Source organism: Mizuhopecten yessoensis, unplaced genomic scaffold (genome assembly GCF_002113885.1).
Source record: "Mizuhopecten yessoensis strain PY_sf001 unplaced genomic scaffold, ASM211388v2 scaffold11125, whole genome shotgun sequence".
In the NCBI taxonomy this organism is placed as follows: Eukaryota; Metazoa; Mollusca; class Bivalvia; order Pectinida; family Pectinidae; genus Mizuhopecten; species Mizuhopecten yessoensis.
In genome coordinates, this window is record NW_018408892.1 from 1,280,562 (window position 1) to 1,308,514 (window position 27,953).

The following is a 27,953-nucleotide window of genomic DNA, read 5'->3' on the forward strand; positions in this document are numbered from 1 at the left end:
ATCCCTAAATATTTCAAAGTAATAATAACGATTCAAAATCTGAAATTGGTATTTTGTGCGTTATTCAAAACGTCACGATGTGAACTGATTCTCTTAAACACTAACAGTCTGTGGTGTATTCGTTTAATTATATTGCAATGTCATTGGTATTATACATACAATCCAACAAGCGGTTTCGCTTAAAAAGCAAAAGATAATTTATCCCCCGTAAAACATAGGTACAACAATTCTTATCTTATGCGTATGCATCCGACTTAAAGCAAAATATCGCTGCACTTTAAAATCTACATACATCAGGCAATGCTTACCAAACTGTTTTACTTGGAAATAACGGTCCGATATGAAATAAAAAAAAGAAAAAGAAAACAAAATAACCCTATACGGTTTTTACTGAAAAGAAAAAACAAAATTAACCACAAAATATTTCTTTCTTTCGGAAAACATGTAATTTTCTCGCACATACCATATCGATGATTCTGAGATACCCATATGAGAAGGCAATAGTGTTTGGTGGCGCTCCTACGGGTAGCATGAATGCAAATGAAGATGAAATCGCTGCCGGAAACATAATGTATATGGGATGTACATGGATCCCTTTGGCCTGAAAGTAGTAAGTTATGAATTTTTTACGTATCATATCATATATTAAAACACATGTTTTATCGATATTCTTTGAAGGCAAAGAAATGAACCAGACTACCTTTCCTCTGTATTTAAGATATGCATTTAAGCATTGAACTGCTTTCAGTTGGCATTCATAGGCAATATGGATGCCAACTGGACAAACGCCAATTCAATGAAGCGCGCCTATGAATGACAACTGAAAGCAGTTCAATACTTATATAATTATAATTTTTTTAAATCTGTTCATCTCGCAAAAAATTCGATAACACTTATTGTTATTCAGCATTTAATTCAAATAATGTATGTTTCGTGTAAGCTTGTCCAATGAATAGAACAGCCATCGCCCGGAAGGGTCAGTAGTATCCAACGAAACAATTATGACGTCATTGTAATGATGACGTTAACAATCGGTCCATGACATTCATAGCCTATATGAATGCAAGCTGAATTTGGAAGGGTTATATAGTGGCAATGCCATTCGATGGTAATATACCTCTATGAACATGTAGCATGAAACAGAGTCAGTATGACAGAAAAATAAGTATTACCAGATTATTTTTATTTGTATTTGTGATATGCACACCTCAATGTTTTGACTGTTCGTGATATAAATTAACCGTATCCATATATCGGCAAACCAAGAGGTATTTGATGTGATGCATATCAGTATTACAAATGAACCTAATACTCACCAAATCTGCCAGAATGGGCATGAAGATCGTACACACAGCGGTATTTGTCGTAATTTCCGTTGAAAGGGAGATAACCAAACATATGACTGCAATCATGGCCCATTCTGGGATACCAGTCATTACCGCCATCATACGGGCTAGCCACAGCGACAAACCGGATTTCTGAGGAAGACATGAAACCTCTTTAAAGTGTTTTCATTCATCTATCAATTTTATATCGTATTGATTCCTTATGCTATAATATATACATACATATATATATGTGTATAATTGTTTTAGAAATCACAATAATTACTCACAAACGGATGTACTATCATTAATATTGGCATGTTCGTTAATTGTTTTGTTTAATGGCAGGCAAACATGTCTGTGTCGTAACTGAATATATCATTGGTCAATCGTCATAGCTGACCATCTGTTGAATACGAGCGCATATATACATGTTTATGCGTTAACTTAAAAACGTCAAGACATATACAAACACCACCATCCTGAAGGTTCTTTTTAGAGAAAATTACAGGGTCGGGTACCAGTATCATATCCGTAGCGACATCCATACATAATTGCAGCTTGCTTAATACCATCAATATGTTCAGATGCGAAGTTGGTATATAGTATAAACTGGTACATTGACATATTCATCTATGATTTAATACAGAAGTGCTGTAGACTCACATTTGTATTTGAAGCAGTGATTTAAAAGTATAAAAAAAACATGAGAAAAGCGCACGGCCCCGTGTGAAATTGAGGCCAGGTATACAAATTACAACAAAGTGTATTTAGAACCAGTTAAATGACAATTGGTTTTAAGAAAACACTGCCGATAGAACAGTCAATATAAACATGATATCATTTATCTCTAATAGATGTTTATGTTTTGTTTTTATGTTGTATAGATGACCGAATTATCTCGGTCCCCAGAGATAGTCCTCTTTATATCTTTATTATCTCAACTCAGTTTATTTTAAGTTAACTACCTTAATAACCCCTCCTCCCCAAAAGATACGTATTGATTCACCTTACAAGCATGTACAAGAGCTAATCCTCTGCCAAGAAGTAGGGCAACGCCCCACAGCAGCTTTCGGTTAACAGTTTTCCAGTCAAAAATCGCTTCACTACTTTTGTTAGTTGGTTAATATGATATCACCCCTGATTATTTTCCACTCTTCTACTTAAATACCCATCCCTCCCTAAAACCCGAATCCTTATTTCTTCATCAACGCGTATTGCTTTGCCTCCTACCTTACAAGCATGTGCAAGAGCAAATCCTCCGCCAAGAAGTAGGGCAACGCCCCACGGCAACTTCCGGTTAAAGGTTTTCCAGTCAAGAAGCGCCGCACTTCTTTTATTAGCTGCTAAACAAAGCGCAAAGTACACATTCTGCTGCTTTATTAGATGGAAGCTGTCTGTAAAAGTTTCTCTCAAATTTCGATTTCAAATTAAGTCTCAAATACACAACTGCAATCCAGTTAACATTTATAAAATCGTGTTTTCTTGTTATTTCAAATTGGTATTACACGATCGTATGCTGAAATAGAAACTATACCGGAAAACAGAAACATATAAGCAGCTCGTCTTTTAATTTAAGATATACTAATGATAATACGTAAAACTAGTAATTACCATTCGTACGGTAAACAGTTGAAAAAGTCCAAGCATTACAAGTAGCATATGATACCAGGCTATTTCCCTTTGTAGGTTGGCTTTTGAAAATAACATACCGTTATTTTGGTCTCGGGAACTTGGGAACACGAATAGAAGACAGCCAATTATCATAGCAGGAACAGCATCACTGATGTATCTTTAATATCGAACAGGTGTAAATATAAAATCAGTAAGATATGAAAAAGGATCCACCGTGACAGATCTTTAACTTCTATATCAAAGACTATACAACCATGAGTTTTATATAATGTAACAGAAATCTAATCCAGGATAAAGAAATCCCACAAGTCATATACTTTCTTTTGTAAACTTTACCCATGTTTGAAGAGCGACCCCCATCCAGGTACGAACTCTGGCTCCAGCGTAAACCAGCAAAGTACTAAGATCACAAAGTGGACCATGACAGCCTTTTCAGCAAAACTGAAATAAAAACGAAACACATGCGATTCAGAATCTGTGATACATGAAGCAAACATATGTAAAAATAAAATTAATACAGTATGGAAAAAGGAAGGATTCTTGCCAATTAATCTTATATCTTAAAGAACATAAAACCGACAACAGATCACTTTTTACATCCAAACAAGGATATTTAAAGTGGAGCGAGGAGTCTATGCACATGATGCTGAAGACAGGATATTCAGAGAATGTTTAAAACACTTATATATGGAGATATGGACAGATTGTTTAGTCAATATATTTAATGATTGTTTAGGACCTATGCAAGATACAGGATGTTTAGACAATGTGCTCACATGATGTAGGACGCAGGTTATATAGGTTGTTTAGACAATTTATTGATAGGATGTTCACGACGTCATTTAGGGACATGGTGTTTAGGACGTAAGCTGCATGAATATATAGTACAAGATGTTAAGTCAATATATTCCAGGATGTTTAGGACATAATTAAGCTACATGTAGGTTGTTTAGACAATATAATCACATGATGTTTAGGACGTTAGCTATATACAGAATGTTTAGACAATAGATCATAATGATGTTTAGGATTTAAGCTACAGGCAGGTTGTTTAGACAATATATTAACAGGATGTATAGGATTCATTCCAATCATATGATGTTAAGACAAAAGGACATATCTGTTGCAGACAGCCGTAGGATAGACACTATAAAGGACGAGAACAAGTGGAATAGACACAGGAACGTTGACAAAAACGGATTAAAGGAAGATGGGAGGTACACGCATGTAGATCACTCACGATGGCTTTACCAAATGTCTCATACTGAAGGTAGAGTAGAACTGCATTATGTACTTAAAACAAGAAAAGATCATATTAGATTAACGTAACCTTCCGACGGATACTGTACGTTAAAATATTCGCCTATTACAATTTCTCAGCGAATCGAACGGTTTCCAGGATACCTACCTCATATTTCCCAAGGAATCGTAATGAGAACGTATTATCTTTTTCACTGCCTCACCTTCCGATTTGTCACCAGATTTAAACAGGTTTCTAAAACCAAATATATATATATATAAAAAAAAAATAATGTATATAACTAACATATTGACTTTCTCATATGATAAAGCAGGTGACAAACAATATCTTAAGAAGCATAATCACGTCATCAACATTCCTAACCAAAACAAATTATAAAGACAACTCTTGAAAACGTTTCTTGTGTTGGTCAACCCAACAATATAAAGCGTATGGCAGAATTACATTTAGTCACATAGAAAAATCTGCTTACTTCATAATTTTTATTATTTATCGGTTGTGTGACTCGGTGCACGAATTAATGAAAAAGGATAAACGTAGTATTGACGTCACAGTGACGTCCCCTACCGTAATCCGAAATAGACGACCTGCAGACATAGCCAGGCCAGCAGCGCGTTGATGACAGCCACGGGGAAGGCGAAGACAAACCAAGTCGCAAACGTTATCCCCGATTCACCATCCGACATCCTAGCGTATAAATGAAACACGTTAGTTTTTACGTTTCTATATCATATCTACACTAAGTGCCACATCCGAGACTACATATATAAATTTCCTCACCCGTTTTTACCAATTTAGCTATGAGGACATTCTTTATAGCAAAGTCGTGTAGTTATTTTATAAACAACCGCTGATTTTAGATAGTAACACGACAGCGCATTCTCAAAATAGGATTTTTTTTCAGAATACATTAATTAAGTTATTACCTATGGATGTATGTTCGCAGAAAATAAAGCATCTTTCAGGTACTTCACAGTAGTAATGATGCCTCATCATGTTCGAATAAATACAGAACAATTTGAATATTGTATTTTAAATCAGAAGGGCATACAAAAAATTTAATCAATGAGGCCGGTGTAATATAGAGAGGTATGTTAACTCCTAAGATCCGTTTTGCAGTGTACAATCACACATTTGTGACCCATAAGACCAAGACCATACACAGCAGATAACTGTCGGACTGAAACTGAAACTGTTACTGAAACTGTGGTAGTTATCATTGTTATTGTACTCACAGGTCCGCCTGTCCTTTCATGACGAGGTTAGGTCCGGCTCCGGTTAGTGTAGCTACACCCCCACAGTTAGCCGCGTAACAGATAGACAGTAGCATAGCCTTACAGAGATTCTTTGACTCCGGATCGAGGGCCTCAAAGTCAAAATCCCCCTCTTCTTCCATCTTCACTTGGATCAGTTTGTCTCTAAAATAACAGTAGATGTGTGAATAAACAAATGGATACACATATTTTGCGCTTGAAATAGAAAAACAAATATGCAGAAAAAAATCATAACAACGCAATATCGATTCACACTAATCGTAGAGACAGACAAAAGAATATCTTGAAGGTGGACAAAGATTAAAAGCAAAACCGAGTTTTTTTTAGAAGATCAAGCACTTAATATAACACTGGCAAGCCCTACGATGACTTCATAATTACCTTTGACAATAAGTTTACCTTTTTCTTGTTGAGGTCTCAAAATTAGACAATTTTTGGGGGAAAATGTTATTGATAATAAAATGAAATTTTGTGAAAAGCAAGTTAATGTCAAATTTTCGAAACGATCAATGTTATATGTAACGAAAGGTCATAAGGCCTTACACTTAAATCTGTAACTGAATGACATACATCCAACAGAACTGCAAGAATATATATAATGTAATATTTACCGTATTACTTTTGAATATTTAACTACAACATTGTTTATACACATATAACTCAAATTTTAAATTCCTGTTTGCTTCATGACATTAATGAGCAACCTTAAGAAACAAAGAAGAAGAAAAAACAAAACTAGCCGTAATGAATATTTTCGAACAAATTTCAACATTTTTAAATCCAGTAATGCCCAGTAGATATTCAGTTGAGTTTCAGATTTTATTTTCTAATTGACGGTCATATTGCGTTCTTTAGTTGGCTAAACAATAACAACAATTGGGCAGATTCATGCACTGATCATTTCCAACAGGTTTTAGCAAAATAGATTTAGTAGAATTTGAGTTGCAAAGTAAAAAGGGAAGGAGGACGGACGGAAACGGTTCGCAGTAAGTTAAAATGATAAGAGTTATAGAACTCATTCAGCCCTGAAATTTCATAATGACCTATTCAGACCTTTGAATTGGAGGAGTTTAAATGTGTCTTCACGGGTGAATGAGTTTAAAAAGTCAACTGACTACAAAATAACATCTTTGATTTTTAATTCTCGGGTTGAAGCCCCATTTATCACTATTCAGACACGAACCCCTCGACAGGTTCGGGTTGTTCTACACTTTGTTGTGCTTGCTGAATGATCAACTTCTGCTTTTCGTCATGGTCCGCTTTTTGTATAGTTATCCCGACACTCTCAGATGGTTCTACATCAGGCAAACCCACCTTCGTGTCTCCTTTTACATACATTTTTGGAATGGTATGTATATTTTCCTCACCGTTTCCTGAAAAAACCCAGATGTATATATACTGCAGTGTTTTTTTTAATCATTTAGTTGATATCAAAGTGAATTTAAAGGAAAATGTTAAGAAATCCTGAATATCATTGAGTCTTTATCACTTCTGTAAGAGTATACATATCTGCATCATATACCCATTGCACTAATACTTAACTTAATCGTTTTTTCAAATATTTGGTATATCACTCCTTATTGTCTAAAAGTGGCAAAGCAGATACAAATATCTTTGCCTCGTCGAAACACGTTATACTTTTAATGAAAATAACACTCTCATCTAACGAAGAAACAATAGTTGATTTTGTTGTAACAAACAACATATAAATGAAAATGGGCTAATCGACTATCCTGGGTTACCGGTTTCCGCGCACTTAAGAAGCATCCGCGATTTCGTACTCATATCGCCAGATTACTCAAATTACGGAAGACTATCATAAACATGTATACAATCTACTAAAGGAAACAAAATACTATCAACATAAAACTGTATTTTAAAAAAAAGAAATTTCTCCCGTCGGAAGTAGCCGTCATATTTTTCCGTGTGTCTATTTTGATTTAGTGTTCAAAGAAAGACAACTCGAATACACTTAAAAACTAAAAAAAAATATCTCTACAGTGACCTGCAAGAACAAAAGCTTCGTTTGGAATAAAAAAATCTTTGATCGTCAAATTTATTAATGGATTTTTAATGAATTTTTCAAGATGTCAAATTGTTGAACGAATTTATGCAATTTTCTAAATTTATTTATTTAGTTATAATATAGAATCTTTTTTCTTTTCTTTTTCTGCAGTCTTATTTCGGTTTTGGTTGATGGTAAATTTCTCATTTTGTTCGGTTTAAAATTGGTATAAATTGGAAGTTCGTTGCATTACAAGGTTTACGTTTCATTGGAAACACTGTTTATCGATATTAGATTGTCTCCTTGACTCTTCGGAAGTGAAAACAAACTGGCGAGGAGATGTTGCCTCATTTGCATACGACATTTTGGTACGTTTGTCAGACTTCAAAAAAGACCGGTTCATGAATGAAATATATCACCGTTTCTTCAGGTATGGGCTCCTTTTTAGCAAGATAAAAAGTGCATTAAGCAAAACTGCATATTTATGCGTGTTTTTTTAATCAGTAATTATTTCTTAAGTTTTCCGGACGATCTTCCAGTAATTTTTGTGTCAGTTTACAAACGATGGCCAAACGTCCAACATATCCTTGTGTTGTGATCAGCAAGTCACGTAGCTACGGGATATAGCTTGATAAAATGGCTGCGCCGAAATACATAACGCGCGGAAACTGATGACTAGACGATATACATCACCACTCACGTTTATCCTGATCAGGTTTGAGTTGATTACGGGACACTCGCATGCCCATCAGCTCGGACAGAACGGCATGGGCTATTGGGATCATCATGGACGTTGTGGCCGTATTACTGATCCACATGGACAGGAACGAAGTGGTCAACATGAAGCCAAGCATGAGCCTAACAGACATGGACCACATTTGTTAATTCTTAATAATAATTTATTAATAAAAGTTATAAGAGTGTTTTAAGTTAGGCGGTTTACATGTATCTATAAGGATAAATGCGTCATTCTGTCAATGTTGTTCTGTAGAATTTAGTTACAATTGAAAAGCGATCGTTGAATGTCATCTGCAAAACATATCTAATGCCGTGAATGACTTTGATTATAAACAACGATTTAAATCAGAATACGATTAACCTGATTAGTATTTGCCTTTAAATGTGAAAGATTACAAAAAGTACAAAAATTCAAGTTTTTTCCATGATAAGTGCGTATACATAAACTGTCACCGTTTGAACAGTATTTATGGAATATCATTTTAGTTATTGAATAATAAGGTTAGACACATACTCTTTTGTGAAAAAAAGAATATTAGAACAAGTATAAATGTACTGTATTTTGGTCAATATTGCTTTCTTGGGTTAAAATCAAATCATATTCCTTTTACATTTAGCGACAGATTGTACAATTTACGTCGTGTTTTGTTCATGAGACAGTCGGTAACAGTTCCCTTTGCATACTTAATAAACGTTGAATATGACCAAAACGAAGACATGAATTATCATGAGCTATATGTGAATGAAGACTACTAGTTAATTCATACATGTAAATCAGTATTGTATCGGTTACCGTATTTCTTCTAGTACATGCACCTGGTACACTGTATGTATATTTAATAATAAGTTAATGGAAGTCTATGCAAACACATGCCTGGTGTTGTACATCCAATTCGGCAAACCAAATATATGCAAGTTTCAATGCACTTAATTTTAATATAGTTCCACAGTCACGTACATGTACAACGATCACAAATATTAATGAAGCATAATATATTCATAATTTGCCAGTACCTGTATATATATCACGATATATCAATATGCTACATATTACATGAACTACATGTATTTACAAAAACGTACAGAAAGCACTCCATACACAATATGTATTTAGCAGTGTGCATTCGACCAAGGTAAAAGCAAATATATACGTGTAAATCTATTGACGATCTTTCCTACATTTTGGTTTGAACCGTTTTATGAGTTTGAAAACAGAGTTGATAGTGGATCTTGCTTACTTGTACAGCTGTGTGAACACACATTCTTGTCGGTACCATACTTAGACTGATGTTACATATGATCCGTTTAAGAGAAAAAAGTCATGATATAAATTTCTTGTGCATGTATCAATAAGTTACATTCTGACTTCCCTTTTTTATCACAGTTATCATTTATCATACTCGGTGTATGCGTAAAATCATGTACTGTTTTTTGAAGAGCTCCGAACGTTTACACTCGGAGTAAGTTACCGATTAAAAACTTTGGTGAAGTGTTAATTGAAGGTATGAGGACCAATTTCCTAGTACGGTAATAATAAAGATACGTCAATAATTTGAAGCAACCCGGTAACACTCACCATTTCGGAGTGGTACCCATGGTCAGTAATAGCCGTAATGCTATACGTTTATGGACGTTCCATTTTTCGATGGCTATAGCAACAGCCAAACCACCAATCAAGACAAATGTAATATGCTGAAATATATTTAAAACTATAAATATAACGGTTTATAACGATAAGTATTACTCCGACACGTGAAAGAAGTTTTTGCGGTGAGACTGTTTAAATGTTGCGCAGGTCTAAAGAATCAAATACAAAGAACAATCAACTGAATACCGAAGAAATTCGCGTTAATGCTTATATACATTGATCATATACTCAGGTTGTTATGCAGTGCTATACGCTGTAACATCATTAGAGGATTTCCAACGACAGGTGGTTGGTTATCATGTTGCTCTAACTTGAGCTAGTTGATTTTCAAATTCTAGTAAGACACGAGGTTTCTATTAAAATTTGAAAAGGAACTCACCAGATTCGGATAAACATGCTAATCAACCATGATGAGTTTGGGGACTCTTTTCTCCCGCCATGTTCAGATAATATAAATTTAAAACCATATATTTTTCTCTTGTGAATACATTATTACTATATCCGATCATGTGAACATTTGCCATGAACTGTGATGTCACAATGGAAGATGACGTCGCAAAGCATTGTTACTTGACGTCATAATTAGAAGATTAACCAATAAGGTAGCGTCCAGGTTTATTCACTGGGCGTTATCAAAACTGTTTACCAACTCCTAACAGGTTTATCCAAGGAGTCAGGAATGAGAAAAACCTTAAGTGGTTGTGGGTGAAATAAAATTGCAATATCTTACATGCATTATATCACCTATCATGTTGTTACTAGACAATACAATACTGACAACACAAAGTCACGATATTTCTTTAATTTGTCCTGTCTAGATATTAAACGCATGTGATCATACACGAAATGGTTGAACATACATGTATGAATCCCAAACGTACCCACTTTCTATTATAATTTGATGGCAAAGCTTATTATTAACTGTAATAACACCATCATTTAGATGTATATAAACAATATATCGTTTATAACAATACAGTATGTCTGAAAAAAAAACACCTAGATTTTTCCAACAAATTATAAGGGAATAAACACGACCTTATTAAAGTTTTTTCGAATTGTAACTACGAACATTAAATATATATACGTTCAAGAGAAATCAAATCAATAATCATATAAGTTTGAAGTAAAACAACTTAACCGTACATGAAAATACTTGGAGGCCAGGTCGCCAACTTTACTGATTCCCATCATTGGAAATAATATAACCGGAAGTGTGGCGGTAATGGCGACCGGAAAAGTCTCTGTGGTCCAGTAGAACGCCATAAGAAGTAGACCGTAAGCACATTTTGATTCCTAATTCAAAATAAATATATGAATAAGTAACCTTAGAATATAATGAAAGGTCTTCAGTATAAAGAATGTCTTATTTAAACAGCAATATATTTGCGTTGACGGATCAACAAGGGGTAACGCATACGTTACAGTACCTAGATCGGGACACTTTTTAGTGAAATATTTATGTATTTCATAGCATATTACCGATCCCAGTAATGTTTGTTCACTTTTCCTAAATAGATATCATTATCTTTTCATTTTGATAACAAGTTGATATTTCCGGCGCATGGTTCTATAAATTAACCCGGAAATATAGTCATGGTTAAGTAATCGCGAAACAGATGTAGCTGTACCCCATAAGGGCATCCCTACCAGTTTTGGCTTATATTTAGAGATAATAAGAGTATTTAGCAGAATATGGGATAACTTTGTAATATTTAAGAGTCAAATGGTCGTTCTGAACGATTTCTTTTACAAAGTACCATTAGTTGAACTTGTGAAATAGTAGGATTGTGAAAAATCACATAATAAAATTGAAAATCAATAACGTTGCATGGCGCATCAATTTAGAACGTTACTCTTTTTTTTACTGTGATTGTAAACATAAGTGGCAATAAATAAAGTTCAAGTAATGTTTTATTAGTATATTAGCATCTTTAAATCAATATTTTCAATTTTAAAATGCTTCTTTGCACAGCATGCAAATTTCTTGTGACTTTTTCCTTCAAGTGTCCCGATTTGGGTACTGTGACGGTACCTGATGACCGATAACCCAAAATGTTTCAGATCAAACAAAAAGGAATGGTTTCGTTGAAGCACATGTTTCCTTATTTCATTAATATGATTGAATAATTCTGCCCCTTTATACACTAACCAAGTAACTCCAGTATGATAAGTCTGGGTCATTACAGTTTGGTCTTCGTAATCACGTCCTTGGAAAATGTTGAGTTTACTGGCTGTTGTTTGTTTAACCAATTGAAAATGTACCTCAAATATAATAAATGCTTGAACCTGCTTTATTGTCAAAATATTTAGAGAATAGCAATTAATATTATTTTCAGCTTGCCGTTATACATGTACTTCTGTAAGTTAGAACATAATTATGGACATATCTTCATTACATCCTTTGGCATGCTATATGATTTGTCGTCAATATTGTTCCGCAATATAATTTTGAACAAGATGTTACTTAATTCTGATTTTTCCATTAATTTTTTTGTGTAATGATTGCATGTTTCTTGCCGTCAACTGTATTACCAAATAAGAGGCCCAGAGGGCCTGTATCGCTCACCTGGATATTTAAACATTGTTTTGGTTAATTCCAAGAAGCAACCATCCAAATAATATGATTGTACGCATTCCAATTATTCAGAATAAGTCGTTTGATAAGTTTAACATATTTGACCCAAGTGACATTGATAGTCGGTCAAGGTCATTTTCATTCTCAAACTTTGTCAGGAACTATCCACAAAAGCTACCAGCCAAATATTAAGATTATATACCTATCAGTTCTTCATCAGAAATTGTTTAAGTGTTTCAATAGCAAACTTTTTCAGGCTACATATCTGACAGTTATCAGCAAAATGTTATGATTATATGCCTTTAAATTATTCAGAAGAAATCATTGGGTGTATTTGATAAATTTGGCCCCTGTGACCTTGAAAAAAGGTCAAGGTCATTTTCATTCTCACTCTTTGTTTGGCTCTTACCAACGAAGCTACCAGCAACATATTAAGATTTTATACCTTTATGTTCGTTAGAAAAAATCATTTAAAGTATTTGACATTTTTGACCCCTGTGACTTTGAAGTAGGTCAAGGTCATTTTCGTTTTCAAACTTTGTTGGGCTCTAACCAACGAAGCTATCAGCCGTAGTTCAGAAGAAGTCGTTTTAAGCATTTGATACTTTGACACCTGTGACCTCGAAAGTAGGTCAAGGTCATTTTCGTTCTCAAACTTTGTTTGGCTCTAACCAACTAAGATATCGCCCAATTATTATGACTGTAGTCCTATCTATTCTTCATAAGAAGTCGTTTTAAAGAAAAGTTGACGGATGATGAACGCCGGATGGACGACAGACACCGCACCACGCCATAAGCTCACGAGCCCATACATCGGCGTGTCTTTTGATAAACATATCATTTTGCATGTTATTGATTTTTGTTCTAAAGAAAAGATTCAACAATTTGTTAATCGTACAGTATAGATCACATAATAGAAACAACATCGAAAAACGTAAGACTATGTTTCCTAAAGTAAGAGTGACAATATAAATTCCTATTCTACATTGACTAGGTTTCATCAGCAGACGGGGATATATTTACAAAAACAAACAAAAACATACAACAAACAAAAATAACGAGGCTACATCCTCACTTATGAATGATATTGCAGCTAGTGTTACCATTGGTACATGTACAATGTACAAAGCTCGGTTCGTCCTTGAACCTTAAATGACTAAAGCTGTAAACAGGACGTAAAGCACAATCAGAACAAATGTTGCCATTTCATCAACGTTATAGTGTTACCTGTGATTGTCCAGATAAGGGTAAAGGTAGAAGCACAATCGGTGGTAGGAATGCCAACAGCAGGGTTTTGTTTTTCCGCAGGAAATTCCGAAATGTCATTTTGGAGAAAGTTTGGCCATACACAGGAAAGAGGACAAATGATAGTGGCGTGCGTGTTACATTATTTAATATATACATGGACATAGGACCACGGAATGGAAATCTGTGATGGCATGACCCGACACGTATTCTACGATGATAAATATGTAAATGATGCTGGTGATGATACATACTAATGATTCGTTGTGAAAGCCCTGCATCAAAGAAAGATCTATGGAAAAGTGTCTGCATTTAACACACTTATATTACTTTAACTGATTTTGTGTATAACTATTAACAAGAGGCCCAAAGGGCCTGTATCGCTCACTTGGATATCTAAGCAATCATGACAAAATATTCTCCAAATAAGATCCAAAGGAATGAACCAGATCCTACTGTTTCCAAGGTGTGACTCAGAAGCTAGGTACCAAGGGTTGTAGCCAGACCCCAGTATCAATTATAATATCATGACTGCATTTGTCTCTTTATGCCCAGAACTTGTTTATATAGTTTTGGGGTAGGGATCTCAATCGTTTCAAAGATACAACCCAGGGGTTAAGACTGCAAGGGTAAAGCAGACTTGTTTCTATAGTTTCTGGTTTAATAAAATATTTACCACTGGATAAAAGGCGTTTAAGCCATAGTATAATATAGGTCTCTGACTGAATTTGTTGCTGTAAGGAGAGGACTTAAACTGGCTCAATTGAAATTTGCTAATGTGTTCTATTAAGCTCTCTAAGTAAAATCACTATCCTGTGTGATTTTCAGTAACCAGTAAAAATGACATAATCCGCAAACAACTTTTCTATGTTTTTTTTATGTGTTTTGTACAATTACTTAATTATTTATATGCAAGAAAAATTGTCATAATTAAAATGGTAATTTTCCTGCAATTATATATGAATTAAGAAATTGCACAAAGTGAGTATTTGACCATCCTGACGTCAAATCCGGTGTAACTTAATAATGTAACTTTACAAACATTATTTATAACAGTCAAACGTCAAAACCAGCCGTCTAAAATACAAGAGTTGGCTCATGAAAGAGTTGACCGATGAATCGGACAGCGTCTCTTGTGGTTTACAAGTTCGTTGCGACGAACTGCAAAGTATTATTTTTTTGCGCAAACGGTGGTTATACGTTAAATATAAACTCCATGATAATTAATGCTCTGACAGACAAACGTACCCTTTTTTTCTAGATATACAGGTTACTTAAGAATATGGGCAAGTTCTGTATATATAACTGCCCTATGATGCCATTGGGAAATCTCTTTTTTTTGTGTGTGCGATGTGATTATTGCATGATTATCGAAGTTTTAGATAACTTGCATAGTGATTTTGTTTTCGCTACATCAGTCCCACTTGAGGACGTGACATGGCTAGGATTTGACCTAGATTTGTGTGACGGATGTCATCGACGAACCAGGAGAATTCAAATTTTCCGGAGCAAATGGTCTTATCACCTTTGTATTGTTTTGCAAGGGTCTCACTATAAACGTTTCCTCTGTCTTTAGTTATTGTTCCTAGTTTAAAGTACAATATACGATTTGTTCAAACTTCGGTATTTTTTCCTGTTATTTATATAAACAAATCTAAGAACAATAATGGTTAGAGATCATATTTGAAATATTTATTCTTAAAATTTGCAAAAAAAAACCCCTCATTTCATTCAAATTCACATATAAATTAGTTAAATAACAGTGATGTAACATTTTCGGTAAAGTTCCCTGATAACGTCATAATGGACGTTTTGTTAATGATATGAATAAATGTAGAATTTGACACCGATGATGACATTTGACTCTGTATGACCGCCCATTCTGGATACACGTCTAACCGGAAGTACGCCATTCCCCATGTGTTGATGGCGATGGTAACAATTACCACACACAAAAGGTTGAGGATCCAGCCGACCTTCACCTACAACAATTAAATACTATCTCTAATATGGTTATTAGTCCTAAGTTAAGAATCCTTGTATTTATGACAAGTAAAATCGATATCTCCTTTTCTTACTGATATCCCCAAATATTTCAAAGTAATAATAACGATTCAGAATCAGAAATTGGTATTCTGTGTGTTATTTAAAACGTGACGATGTGAACTGATTCTCTTAAACACTAACAGTCTGTGGTGTATTCGTTCAATTTTATTGCAAGGTCATTGATATTAAACATAAAATCTAACAAGCGTTTTCGCTTAAAAAGCAAAAGGTCATTTATCCCCCGTAAAACATAGGTACAGCAATTCTTAACTTATGCGTATGCATCCGACTTGAAGCAAAATATTGCTGCACTTTAAAATCTACATACGTCAGGCAATGCTTACCAAATTGTTTTACCTGGAAATTACGTTTGATATGAAATAAAATAAAATAATAATTAATAAATAACCTTATACCTCGGCTTTACGTATGCTTACTGAAAAGAAAATATTATCGAAAAACAGTATTTTTTTTGGAAAACATGTAATTTTCTCTCACATACCATATCGATGATTCTGAGATACCCATATGAGAAGGCAATAGTGTTTGGCGGCGTTGCTACGGGTAGCATGAATGCAAATGAAGATGAAATCGCTGCCGGAAGCATAATGTATATGGGATGTACATGGATCCCTTTGGCCTGAAAGTAGTAATTGATATTTTTTGACAATGTTGTAGGATTATCGATTGAAGAACTTTACAGTTGCATTTCTCCAAAAGTGAAAAGTGTCCATTGGCGTTTATTCCCTGTTTTATACACAAATAACCAGTAATGATATATTTCAAGTTCATATCTATATATTTTCATTGAAGAAATATTGTTAAATTTGAAATAGTATGCAAAAATTCAAATACCGATTATACACACTAGTTAAAAATAAAAACAATATATAACCTTGTTCAAATAAAAGTAATACAAATACGATGCATGTACAGTTATGTACCATATAAAAATATATTCGGAATCATATAGGGTTTATTCGGGTGTATCAAACTTTAACAATTATGACGACTACTATATTTCTCACTTAATCCAATTTAATTAACAATTGAATAAAATGAAATCAGAAATACACTGACACTGGCACTGAAAAAAGTCCATATATCATATTTAATATTATCGATATTCTAAGAAGGCAAAGAAAGGAATCAGAGTCACCGACAGAAGTATAACCAGATTACATTTCTTTATCTAACCCTTTCACCACTGTATATCAAAATGGACTCATCCATATCAATACATGGTAGAGTCTCCTAAAGTTGCACAGGGGTGAAAGGGTTAAGATATGCATACCTCTATGTACATGTAGCATGAAACAGCGTCAGTATGGCAGAAAAATAAGTATGACCAGATTATCTTAATTTTTATTTGTGATATGCACACCTCAATCTAACACGATCAAGGGTCAGCATTCTACCTTTGTAGAATTGGCATTATTTACCCATCGAACTTTGGTGATTTTTTTTATTTTCCGTATAAACACAACGCATGGCTTTCGGCTACACGTGTTTGCGTTTATTTCACTTTGGCAAAAGTACTAATAACAGTACAAAAAATGACTGTTTTGACTGTTCGTGAAATAAATTAACCGTATCCATATATCGGCAAACCAAGAGGTATTTGATGTGATGCATATCAGTATTACAAATGGACCTAATACTCACCAGGTCTGCCAGGATGGGCATGAAGATTGTACACACAGCGGTATTTGTCGTAACTTCCGTTGAAAGGGAGATAACCAAACATATGACGGCAATCATGGCCCATTCTGGGATTCCAGTCATTACCGCCATCATACGGGCTAGCCACAGCGACAAACCGGATTCCTGATGAAGACATGATACCTCTTTAAAGTATTTTCATTCATCTATCAACTTTAGATCGTATTCATTCCGAATGAAATAATATATACATATATGTATGTGTATAATTGTTTTAGAAATCACAATAATTACTCATAAACGGATGTACTATCATTAATATTGACATGTTAGTTATAGTTTTGTTTAATGACAGGCAGACATGTCTGTGTTGTAACTGAATTATTGTTCAATCGCCATGGCTGACCATCTGATGAATACGCACGCATATGTATGCGTTAACTTAACAAACGTCAAGACATAAACGAACACCACCACCATGAAGGTTCTTTTAAAGGAAAATATCAGTTACGGTACAGGTTCGTTGTTACACGGTCATGTGCCAGTCTTATTCCGTCTTTGCGTATTGCACTGATATCTTCTCTTTTGAGCAGGTATTGATTGTTAAGTCATTTGTTTGGGAGAGTAACGTCATCAATTTTTGAGAAAAAGACGTAATTTTCTCACAAAAACCAATGACGTAACAATCAATCCCTGCTCACAAGAGAAGATAACTCTGCAATACGCAAAGACGGCATGTCCGTTGAGACATCATTCCATGATTGCAACTTGCTTAATACCATAAATATGTTCAAATGCGAAGTTGCTATCTAGTATAAACTAGTACATTGACATATTCATCTATGAAACATGATTTAGTATAGAAGTGCTGTAGACTCACATTTGTATTTGAAGCAGTGATTTAAAGTATAAACAACACGAGAAAAGCGCACGGCCCCGTGTGAAATTAAGGTCATGATTACAAATTGGTACAGGTTGTATTTCGAACCAGTTACGTGGCAATGTGTTTAAAGAAAACACTATCGATAGAACCGTCAATAATAACATGATATCATTTATCTCTAATAAACATTTCGTTTAATATTATACCTAAAAAGCTGAATTCCGTATTTCTTCATTAACGCGTATTATTTTGCCGCCTACCTTACAAGCATGTGCAAGAGCAAATCCTCCGCCAAGAAGTAGGGCAACGCCCCACGGGAACTTCCGGTTAAAGGTTTTCCAGTCAAGAAGCGTCGCACTACTTTTGTTAGCTGCTTAAATCAAAATCAGTTAGATAATGAGTCTTCTTATATAATAACGTACTCGACGAACAACATAATCTTTTAAGCTATACTTAGTGGAAACTGTTTGTAAATATGTATGTATCAAGTAAACAATTGCAATCCAGCTAACATTTAAGTAATCGAGTTTTCCTGTTATTTCAAGTCGGTATAACACAATAATACGATATAATAGAAACTATTACGGAAACCAGAAACGTATAAGCAGCTCGACTTTTAATTTAAGATATAGGCTTACTAATAAAATACTAGTAAACAGATGAATAAACAAAGAATTACAGTCAAAATATAATATCAGGCAATTTCATTTTAAGGTTGGCTTTTGAAAATAACATACCGTTATTTTGGTTTCGTGAACTTGGGAACACGAAGAGAAGACAGCAAATTATCATAGCAGGAACAGCATCACTGATGTATCTGTAATATCGAACAGGTGTAAATATAGATTCAGTGAGGTATGAAAAAAGGATTCATATAGAGATTCATCTTAAGCATATACATCAAAGGAGTCTTCTTATATTGTAACGAAAATCAAACCCAGAATGAAGAAATTCAACGGTTACGACAAGAAATTCGCCGAATCGAGTCACTTCGGTACAGATAAAACAACTCTATATTGTACATTCGCTTACAGCGTAACCGAATCGATTTTGTGGATAACTCCTAAAATATTTTACACCTTTATGTGCATAGGCTTCAGTGGTCATTTGTCTGATGAAGGTGACAGTGTATACATACCGTACTAGTCATCGAAACGTCACATAAAAACTCTTATTGGTTGTGTAAAAAGAACTTTTCATAATCTATACTTAGCAACCTGAAGAAAATGTTTAGAAATTCAACAAGTCATATACTTTTTTTTTGTTAACGTTACCCATGTTTGAAGAGCGACCCCCATCCAGGTACAAACTCTGGCTCCAGCGTAAACCAGCAAAGCACTAAGATCACAAAGAGGACCATGACAGCCTTTTCAGCAAAACTGAAGTAAAAACGAAACACATGCGATTCAGAGTCTGTGATACATGAATCAAACACATGTAAAAAATAAAATTTATACAGCATGGAAAAAGGAAGCATTCTTGCAAATTAATCTTACATCTTAAAGAACATAAAACCGACAACAGATCACTTTTTACATCAACACAAGGATATTTAAAGTGGAGCGATGAGTCTACATCTATGCACATGATGCTGAAGACGGGATATTCAGAGAATGTTTAGATCTTAGAGCTATGGACAGGTTGTTTAGTCAATATATTTAATGATTGTTTAGGACCTATGCAAGATACAGGATGTTTAGACAATGCGCTCACATGATGTCTAGGACGTAGGTTATATAGGTTGTTTAGACAATTTATTGATAGGATGTTCACGACGTCAGTTACAGATATGATGTTTAGGACGTAGGCTGCATGATTATATAGTACAAGATGTTAAGTCAATATATTCCAGGATGTTTGGGACATAATTAAGCTACTTATATGTTGTTTAGACAATATAATCACATGGTGTTTAGGACGTTAGCTATATACTGGATTTTTAGAAAATGTATTATGCTATGTTTAGGACGTAGGCTATATACAGAATGTTTAGACAATGGATTCTAATGATGGTTAGAACGTAAGCTACAAACAGGATGTTTAGGACATAATTAAGCTACATACATGTTGTTTAGACAATATACCCACATAATGTTTAGGAGGTTAGCTATATACAGAATGTTTAGACAATATATCCTAATGATGTTTAGGACGTAAGCTATAGACAGGATGTTTAAACAATATATTAACAGGATGTTTAGGATTCAATCCATTCATGTCATGTTAAGGCAAAAAGGGCATTTCTGTTGCAGACAGCCATACGGTGGACTTTATAAAGGACAGGAACAAGTTGAATATATATAAGAACGTGGAAAAGAACGGATTAGAGGAAGATGGGATGTACACGCATGAAGAGCACTCAAGTTGGCTTTACCAAATGACTCATACTGAATGTAGAGTAGAACTGCATTATGTAATTAACACCAGTAAAGATCGTATTAGATTAAGTTAACTTTCCGACGGATACTGTACGTTAAAATATTCTCCTATTCCAATTTCTCAGCGAATCGAAACGTTTCCAGGATACCTACCTCATATTTCCCAAGGAATCGTATTGAGAACGTATTATCTTTTTCACCGCCTCACCTTCCGATTTGTCACCAGATTTGAACAGGTTTCTAAAACCATAATATGAATACTTTTAGTATATAACCAACATATTGACTTCCTCATATGATAAAACATGTGACAAACAATATCTTAAGAAGCGTAATCACGTCATCAACATGCCTTACCAAAACAAATTATAAAGACAACTCTTGAAAACGTTTCTTGTGTTGGTCAACCCAACAATATAAAGCGTATGGCAGAATAACATTCAGTCACATAGAAAAATCTGCTTACTGCATATTTTTTGTTATTTATTGGTTGTGTGACTCGGTGCACGAATTGATACACAGTGACGTCACCTACCGTAATCCGAAATAGACGACCTGCAGACATAGCCAGGCCAGCAGCACGTTGATGACAGCCACGGGGAAGGCGAAGACGAACCAAGTCGCAAACGTTATCCCCGATTCACCATCCGACATCCTAGCGTATAAATGAAACACGTTAGTTTTTACGTTTCTATATCATATCTACACTAAGTACCACATCCGAGACTACAGATATAAATTTCCTCACCCGTTTTTACCAATTTAGCTAGGAGGACATTCTTTATAGAAAAATCGTGCAGTAATTTTATAAACAACCGCTGATTTTTAGATAGTAATACGACAGCGCACTCTCAAAAAAGGTGTTTTCTTCAGAAAACATTTATTAAGTTATTTCGTATGTATCTGTATCAGCTTTTTTTCGCAGAAAGGAAAGCATCTTTCAGGTACTTCACAGTAGTAATGATGTCTCGTCGTGTTCAAATAATACAGCGCAATTTGAATGGCATACAGGAAAATTAGTCAACCAGGCCTGTGTGATATATGGGGAAGGTGTGTAGTGTACAATCACACATTTGTGATCCAGAAGACCATGTCCATACACAGCAGGTTACGGTCAGACTCGTTACTAAAACCGTGGTTGCTCAGAAAAGCACACTGTATCTTTGTTTCTGTACTCACAAGTCCGCCTGTCCCTTCATGACGAGGTTGGGTCCAGTTCCGGTCAGTGTAGCTACACCCCCACAGTTCGCCGCGTAACATATAGACAGTAACATAGCCTTACAGAGATTCTTTGACTCGGGATCGAGGGCCTCAAAGTCAAAATCCCCCACTTCTTCCATCTTCACTTTGATCAATTTGTCTCTAAAATAACAGTAGATGTGTGAATAAACAAATGGATACATATGTTTTGCCCTTGAAAAAGAAAACAAGTATGCAGAAAAAATAAATTACAACGCGTTGTCGATACACACTAATCGTAGAGACAGACAAAACAACATATTGAAGGTCGACAAAGATTAAAAGCAAGACCGAGTATTTTAGAAGAACAAGCACTTAATATAACACTGGCAAGCCCTCTGATGACTTCATAAAAACAATAATGCTAACTTTTTCATGTTGAGGTCTCAAAACTGGACATTTCTACAATGAAAAGTTTTTTTTCTGAAAACCATGTATATGTCATCTTTTCAAATAGATCAATGGTATATGTAACGAAAAGTCATAGGGGTTTACACTTAAATCTGTGTCATTGCCTAACTGAATGACATGGATCCAACAGAACTGCAAGAATAGATATCATGTTATATTTACCGTGTTACTTTTGAACTACAACATTTTATATACACATGTAACTCAAATTTCAAATTTCTGTTTGCTTTGTGACATTAATGAGCAACCGAAAGAAAGAAAAAAAGAAAGAAGAAGAAAAAACAAATCTAGCCGTAATGAATATTTTCGGACAAATGTTAACATATGTAGATCAAGTAATGCCCAGTAGATATTTAGTTGAAGTTCAGATTTAATTTTCTAATTGACGGTCATATTACGTTCTTTAGTTGGCTCAAAAATAACAACGATTGTGCAGATTCATGCACTGATCATTTCCAACAAGTTTTAGCAAAATAGATTTAGTAGAATTTGAGTTGTAAAGTAAAAAGTGAAAGACGACGGACGAAAACGGATAGCAGTAGGTTAAAATGATAAGAGTTATATAACTTATTCAGCCCTGAAATTTCATATTGACCTATTCCAACCTTTGAATTGGAGAGGTTCAAATGTGTCTTCAGGGTGAATAAGTTTTGATAGTCAACTGACTACATGATAACATCAGTGATTTTTAATTCTCGGGTTGAAGCCCCATTTATCATTATTCAGACACGAACCCCTCGACAGGTTCGGGTTGTTCTACACTTTGTTGTGCTTGCTGAATGGTCAACTTCTGCTTTCCGTCATGGTCCGGTTGTTGTATAGTTATCCCGACACTCTCAGATGGTTCTACATCAGGCAAATCCAACGCCACCTTCGTGTCTCCGTTTACAGACATTTCTTGAATGGTATGTATATTCTTCTCATCGTTTCCTTAAAAACAGATGTATCTATACTGCAATATGTTTTTAATCATATAATTGATATCAAAGTGAATTTAAAGGAAAATGTTGATACATCCGGAATATCATTGAGTCTTAATCATTTCTGTAAGAGTGTACATGTCTGCATCATATACCCATTGCACTACTACTTAACTTAATCGTTTTTCAAATATTTGGTATATCACTCCTTATTGTCTAAAAAGTGGCAAAGCAGATACAAATATCTTTGAGTCGTCAAAACACGTTATACTTTTAATGAAAATAACACTCTGATCTTAAGACTAACGGAGAAACAATCGTTGATTTTGTTGTAACAAACAACATATGAATACGAACCGGATATATCGACTATACATCACCACTCACGTGTATCCTGATCATGTTTGAGTTGATCACGTGACACTCGCATGCCCATCAGCTGGGTCAGAACGGCTTGGGCTATTGGGATCATCATGGACGTTGTGGCCGTATTACTGATCCACATGGACAGGAACGAAGTGGTCAACATGAAGCCAAGCATGAGCCTAACAGACATAGATCATATTTGTTCATTATTAATACTTATTAATAAAAGGTATATGGGTATTTTCAGTTTGGCGGTTTACATGTATTTATAAGGATATATGCGTCATTCTGTCAACGTTGTTCATACATTGAACATGACCAAAACAAAGACATGTGCGTTATACATGAATTACCGTGAGCTATATGTGAATGAAGACTGCTCGATAATCCATACATGTAAATTTTCTAGTACATGCACCTGGTACACTGTATGTAGAAGTAAATGGAAGTCTATGCAAACACATGCCCTGATGGTGTACATTCAATTCGGCAAACCAAATATATGCAAGTTTCAATGCACTTAATTTTAAGATAGTTCCACAGTCACGTACAACGATCACACATATTAATATTAATGAAGCATGATATATTCATCATTTGCCAGTACCAATACCTATACCACGATAAATCCACATGCTACATATTACAGGAACTACGTGTATTTACAAAAACGTACGCAAAGAAATCCATACACAACATGTATTTAGGAGTGTACATTCTACCAAGGTAAAAACAAGATTTGAAAGTGGATCTTGCCTTCTTTTGCAACTATGTGAACATGCATTCTTGTCGGTACCTTACTTAGACTGATATTATATATGATCCATTTAAGAGAAAAAGCCATGATATAAATTACTTGTGCATGTATCAATAAGTTACATTCTGCACATAAAATATATTTTTTATCACAGTTATCATTTATCATACTCAGTGTATGTGTAAAATCATGTTCTGTTTTTTGAAGAGCTCCGAACGTTTACACTCGGAGTAAGTTAAAAAGACTTTGGTGAAGTGTTAATTGAAGGTATGGGGACCAATTTGCGTGTAGAGTAATAATAACGATACGTCAATAATTTGAAGCAACCCGGTAACACTCACCATTTCGGAGTGGTACCCATGGTCAGTAATAGCCGTAATGCTATACGTGTATGGACGTTCCATTTTTCGATAGCTATAGCAACAGCCAAACCACCAATCATGACAAATGTAATATGCTGAAATATATTTAAAAATATAAATATAACGGTTTATAACGATAATTATTACCCCGAGACGTGAAAGAAGTTTTTGCGGCGAGACTGTTCAAGTGTTGTTCAGGTCTAAAGAATCAAATACAAAGAACACTCATCTGAATACCAAAGAAATGCGCGTTTATGCTTATATACATTGATCATATACTCAGGTTGTTATGCAGTGCTATACGCTGTAACATCATTAGAGGATTTCCAACGACAGGTGGTTGGTTATCATGTTGCTCTAACTTGAGCTAGTTGATTTTCAAATTCTAGTAAGACACGAGGTAACCAAGTGTCTATTAAAATTTGAAAAGGAACTCACCAGATTCGGATAAACATGCTAATCAACCATGACGAGTTAAGGGACTCTTTTCTCACGCCATGTTCAAATAATATATATTTAAACCATATATTTTTTTCTCTTTCGAATTCATTATTACTATATCCGATCGTGTGAATATTTGCCATAAACTGTGATGTCACAATGGAAGATGACGTCGCACAGCATTGTTACCTGACGTCATAATTAGAAGATTAACCAATAAGATGACGTCCAGGTTCATGGATGTTATCCATTGGGCGTTACCAAAACTGTTTACCAACTCCTAGCAGGTTTATCCAAGGAATCAGGAGTGAGAAAAATCTTTATTGGTTGTGGGTGAAATACAATTGCAATATCTTGCATGCATTATATCACCTATCATGTTGTTACTAGACAATACAATGTTGACTACACAAAGTCTAGCTTTTTCTTAAATTTGTCCTGTCTAGATATTAAAAGCATGTGATCATACACTAAATGGTTGAACATACATGTATGCATCCCAAACGCACCCCCATTTCCATTCTAATTTGATGGCAAGGCTTATTATTAATTGCAATATCAACATCACCTAGATGTATCATAAGCAATATATCGTTAATAACAGCATCCAATACATTATGCATGAAAACATTTTTCCTAAATTTTTCCAACAAAGAATAAAGGAATAAACACGACCTTATCAAAGTTTTATCGAAATATAACTACGAACATTAAATATATATACACGCTTCAAGAGAAATTAGACCAATAATCATATATATTCGAAGTAAAAAAAAGTTAATCGTACATGAAAATACTTGGAGGCCAGGTCGCCAACTTTACTGATACCCATCATTGGAAATAATATAACCGGAAGTGTGGCGGTAATGGCGACCGGAAACGTCTCTGTGGTCCAGTAGAACGCCATAAGAAGTAGACCGTAAGCACATTTTGATTCCTGATTCAAAATAAAATATGAATAAGTAACCTAAAGAATAAGTATTAAGAGTGTCTTATTTAAACAGCAATATATTTGCGTTGACGGATCAACAAGGGGTAACACATACGGTACGTAGTTTATGACCACCAACACAAAATGTTTCAGAGCAAACAAATAGAAATGTTTTCGTGGAAGCAAACGTTTCCTTATTTCATGGATATAATTGAATCAGTTTGTCATTTGTAAAGGCTTGCCCCTTTATAGACTTACCAAGTTACTCCGGTATGATAAGTCTGAGTCATTACAGTTTGGGCTTCATTATCACGTTCTTGGAAATGTTTAACCAATTAAAAATGTGCCTCAAATATAATATATGCTTGATCCTGCTTTATTGTCAAACTTTTTAGAGAATATCAATTGATGGTTTTCTTCAGCTTGCTGTTTTCCCCTTTCACCCCTTTGTAACTTCAGTAGACATTGACATGGATGAGTCCATTATGGTCTACAGTGGTGAAAGGGTTATATATGTACTTCTGTAAGTTAGAACATAATTACGGACATATCCTCATTACATCCTGTGGCATGCTATATGATTTGTCGTAAATACTGTTCCGAAATATAATTTTGTTACATAATTCTGATTTATCCATTAATACTCGCCGTCAACTTTATTACCAATAAATGGAATTCTATCTGTAACAAGTAAGATAAAATAAGAAACCTGGTTATCATAAATAACATTTCCTATCTAAAACAAAAATATATGATACTTAATTTGTAATATATATATTCATGGGTAAACATTACACAACAGGGTCATTCTTTCAACAACTTCCCCTCCGTTTGATTCCTGTTGCTAGGGCGCTAAGAACATTTTACCCATTCTAAAAGACTATACCACTTATTCCTGTCTATAAAGTCATACCTTTTAACATGTTATACGTGATCTCAAACAAAACAAGGCAAAAAATAATGTTGGACCAGCAAGCGCCTTGATTCTTACATTTGGTGTACTTACATAGGTGTGTCTTCTGATAAATATAGATCATTTTGCATGTTAGTGATTTTTGAAGAACAGATTCAACAATTTGTTACTCGAATAGCTTAGATCAGATACTAGAAACAACATTATTTTTATTTATATTTAAAGAAAAAATGTAAGACTATGTTTTCTTAAATAAGAGTGACAATGTACAGTTCGTTCCTATTCTACATTGACTAGGATTCATCAGCAGGCGTGGATATTGACAAAAACAAAAAACTAAGTAACGAGGCTACATCCTCACTTATGAATTATATTGCAGCTGGCGTAACTATTGGTACTATTTCCAAATCTCGGCTCGTCCTTGAACCTTCAATGACTAAAGCTGTAAACAGGACGTAAAGCACAATCAGAACAAATGTTGCCATTTCATAAAAGTTGTAGTGTTACCTGTGATTGTCCAGATAAGGGTAAAGGTAGAAGCACAATTGGTGGTAGGAATGTGAACAGCAGGGTTTTGTTTTTCCGCAGGAAATTCCGAAATGTCATTTTGGAGAACGTTTGACCATACACATGAAAGAGGACAAATGATAGTGGCGTGCGTGTAACATTATTTCCTATATACATGGACATAGGACCACGGAATGGAAATATGTGATGGCATGACCCGACACGTATTCTACGATGATAAATATGTAAATGATTATGATACATACTAATTATTCGTTGTGAGAGCCCTGCATCAAAGAAAGATCTTTGGAAAATTTACTGCATGTTACACACCTGTAAAACGTTAACTCATTTTCAGTAAAACTGTTAAAATATGTGAAGGCGTCTTCTAACACTGGATGTGTTTGTTAAGGAATTAATAAGTTAAC

The 27,953-nt window shown here is 34.7% G+C and overlaps 2 protein-coding genes across 8 annotated transcripts in view; both read right to left on the reverse strand.

The window, feature by feature from the left end:
- The window catches only part of LOC110466208 (solute carrier family 13 member 5-like), a 28,031-nt gene extending 14,037 nt beyond the window's left edge, over positions 1 to 13,994 (reverse strand). For 2 of the 7 annotated variants that reach the window (XR_002464718.1, XM_021522585.1), the window contains exons 1-14: positions 13,692 to 13,994; positions 11,033 to 11,182; positions 9,815 to 9,930; positions 8,201 to 8,358; positions 6,679 to 6,868; positions 5,457 to 5,639; positions 4,789 to 4,908; positions 4,369 to 4,455; positions 4,201 to 4,224; positions 3,297 to 3,401; positions 3,038 to 3,117; positions 2,559 to 2,671; positions 1,317 to 1,478; positions 464 to 601 (exon numbers count right to left, since the gene is read on the reverse strand). Coding sequence is in view for 3 of the 7 variants with exons in the window: in XM_021522585.1 (XP_021378260.1) it covers positions 464 to 601; positions 1,317 to 1,478; positions 2,559 to 2,671; positions 3,038 to 3,117; positions 3,297 to 3,401; positions 4,201 to 4,224; positions 4,369 to 4,455; positions 4,789 to 4,908; positions 5,457 to 5,639; positions 6,679 to 6,868; positions 8,201 to 8,358; positions 9,815 to 9,930; positions 11,033 to 11,182; positions 13,692 to 13,961 (1,896 nt within the window). In the remaining 4 variants the exon portion in view is untranslated. Of the gene's footprint in view, positions 1 to 308; positions 602 to 1,316; positions 1,479 to 2,558; positions 2,672 to 3,037; positions 3,118 to 3,296; positions 3,402 to 4,200; positions 4,225 to 4,368; positions 4,456 to 4,788; positions 4,909 to 5,456; positions 5,640 to 6,678; positions 6,869 to 8,200; positions 8,359 to 9,814; positions 9,931 to 11,032; positions 11,183 to 13,691 lie in introns of all 7 variants that reach the window. The other 5 variants (XR_002464719.1, XR_002464721.1, XR_002464720.1 and 2 more) reach the window with 5 other exon arrangements.
- Positions 13,995 to 15,386: 1,392 nt separating this feature from the next.
- Positions 15,387 to 27,722, reverse strand: LOC110466211 (solute carrier family 13 member 2-like). Its single transcript, XM_021522589.1, has 14 exons — positions 27,526 to 27,722; positions 25,962 to 26,111; positions 24,713 to 24,828; positions 23,636 to 23,793; positions 23,063 to 23,258; positions 21,858 to 22,040; positions 21,214 to 21,333; positions 20,832 to 20,918; positions 19,575 to 19,679; positions 19,038 to 19,117; positions 18,561 to 18,673; positions 17,421 to 17,582; positions 16,258 to 16,395; positions 15,387 to 15,691 (listed from the first exon to the last, which is right to left on the reverse strand). The coding sequence occupies exons 1-14, from the start codon at positions 27,706 to 27,708 to the stop codon at positions 15,458 to 15,460; spliced, it is 2,025 nt and encodes a 674-aa protein (XP_021378264.1). The 5' UTR covers positions 27,709 to 27,722; the 3' UTR covers positions 15,387 to 15,457.
- Positions 27,723 to 27,953: the final 231 nt, after the last annotated feature.

Coding starts and splice junctions, on each gene's coding strand:
- LOC110466211 (XM_021522589.1), bottom strand. CDS start 27,708: ATGTCCATGTATATAGGAAATAATGTTACACGCACGCCACTATCATTT. Junction 24,829..25,961: donor TGGCCTCCAAGTATTTTCAT/GTACGATTAACT, acceptor AATATATTTCAG/CATATTACATTTGTCATGAT. Junction 17,583..18,560: donor CTCTTGCACATGCTTGTAAG/GTAGGCGGCAAA, acceptor TGTCTTCATCAG/GAATCCGGTTTGTCGCTGTG.